This window comes from Penaeus monodon, chromosome 10 (assembly GCF_015228065.2).
Source record: "Penaeus monodon isolate SGIC_2016 chromosome 10, NSTDA_Pmon_1, whole genome shotgun sequence".
Classification (NCBI taxonomy): Eukaryota; Metazoa; Arthropoda; class Malacostraca; order Decapoda; family Penaeidae; genus Penaeus; species Penaeus monodon.
Window position 1 is genome coordinate 42,855,865 of NC_051395.1, and position 1,476 is coordinate 42,857,340.

The 1,476-nt window shown below is 47.0% G+C and overlaps 1 protein-coding gene across 1 annotated transcript in view; it reads right to left on the reverse strand.

The window, feature by feature from the left end:
* Positions 1–311: 311 nt before the first annotated feature.
* Positions 312–1,476, reverse strand: part of LOC119578072 — a 4,772-nt gene continuing 3,607 nt past the window's right edge. The window contains exon 2 of the mRNA XM_037925792.1: positions 312–1,476. This exon is cut by the window's right edge and continues 144 nt beyond it. Within this exon, the coding sequence (XP_037781720.1) occupies positions 691–1,476 (786 nt within the window). The 3' untranslated portion in view covers positions 312–690.

Here is a 1,476-nt window from a genome sequence, read left to right on the forward strand (position 1 = left end):
AAATAAAAAGGCTTGACAAATAATTTAAACTAATTGAGAAATAAATCATCTTAAAAAATACTGACATCATTGCCATCGTTCTTTCAGAACGATCCAGGTTCCAAGGTTCAGCTCCACCACCTCGTCCTTGACTCTTGAACACGGTTGTCTCTTGGGGGTCTCACTTCTACCTTTCTAAAGAAATCCACGAGTCAAGACCCTTTTCATCACCCGCCCAAAGTCCATTTAACGTGTCGTTCATAATATGTACACATTTACATACAGATATACATACATATATGATTAGAAAGGATAACATTATAAAGGCAAAACAGGAAAAAAACGCTTTTATTTACAGAAAGATTTCCATTTCCTCCAACACAAAAGTACAGTCTATATAATTAATGAATCAGCGTAAAACATTGTACTCCATTCTTTTCATGACGTGAAAATTACGCTCCCTAAAACAAAAAGAAGTTCTGAAGGGGATGACAAACATGATAATGAAAGTGAACATTCTTATAATGAGTACGATTTCAACTTGGGATAATAGCGATGGTATGCTTGATAGTTATAAATATGCAGCAGTGACATAAAATATAATTATATTCTTATCGTCATTGATACAATGACACACGCATTAAAAGTAAGAAACAGACTGTACATAACGATATAATTAATAAAATAATATCCTCAAAACCAGAAAAGGGACTAATTCATCCATTTTAGAAGCAGCAGCAAAATCAATGCCAGTCCAAGGGTTTTGGATGCCACGGTCACTGAGCTCGTACTTGTGTCGCTTGGAGTGCACTTATCAATGGCCTCTTTTATCGGGCCGTTGGGGCACACCAGGGATGACCTGACCTGCCACTTGAGGTGCGTCGACGGCTCCTCCAGCAGCCAGGCGAGGTCATCGCAACCGCACGTCACGTGGTTGTTCGTGGCCTTGACCTTCACCGCGGCGCCGGTGGTGTTGAGGTTTAGTGAGCCCGAGGGAAGGGAGGGGGCGGTCTGGTTGCCGAGCTGGCCCAGGACGTTGTTCTCCAAGGTAAGGCTTGGCTTGCTCCCGACCATCGTGATGCCAGAGAAGGCGTCGGGGAACAGCGTCAGGGTGTTGTTCACGAGCGACAGGTGGGTCACGTGGCCGGTGAGCCAGCCGGAATTGAGGCCGTAGTTGGAGATGTCGCAGTTCGTGAGGCTCACTGCACACCCTCTGGAACCGACGTCGACGGTCTCGGTTTGCACCAGTGGGCCGAAGATGAGGTTCTCGAAATTCAGCTCCTTCAGGGATCCCGTGATGGATGCTGGCGCCATCTCGATGACGAAAGAGTTCCTGATGGTAACGCTGGTGCCCATGCGCGAGCCGCCGTGCCCCTCTAGCTGGACGGCTTCCTGCTGGAGCGATAGGTTCAGGACCGAATCGATGCTCAGCTGGAAGTCCTTGGGGTTGTAGTTCTCGAGGTCCAGGCTGCGGCTCTCAAGCATCAGGTGGAAGAT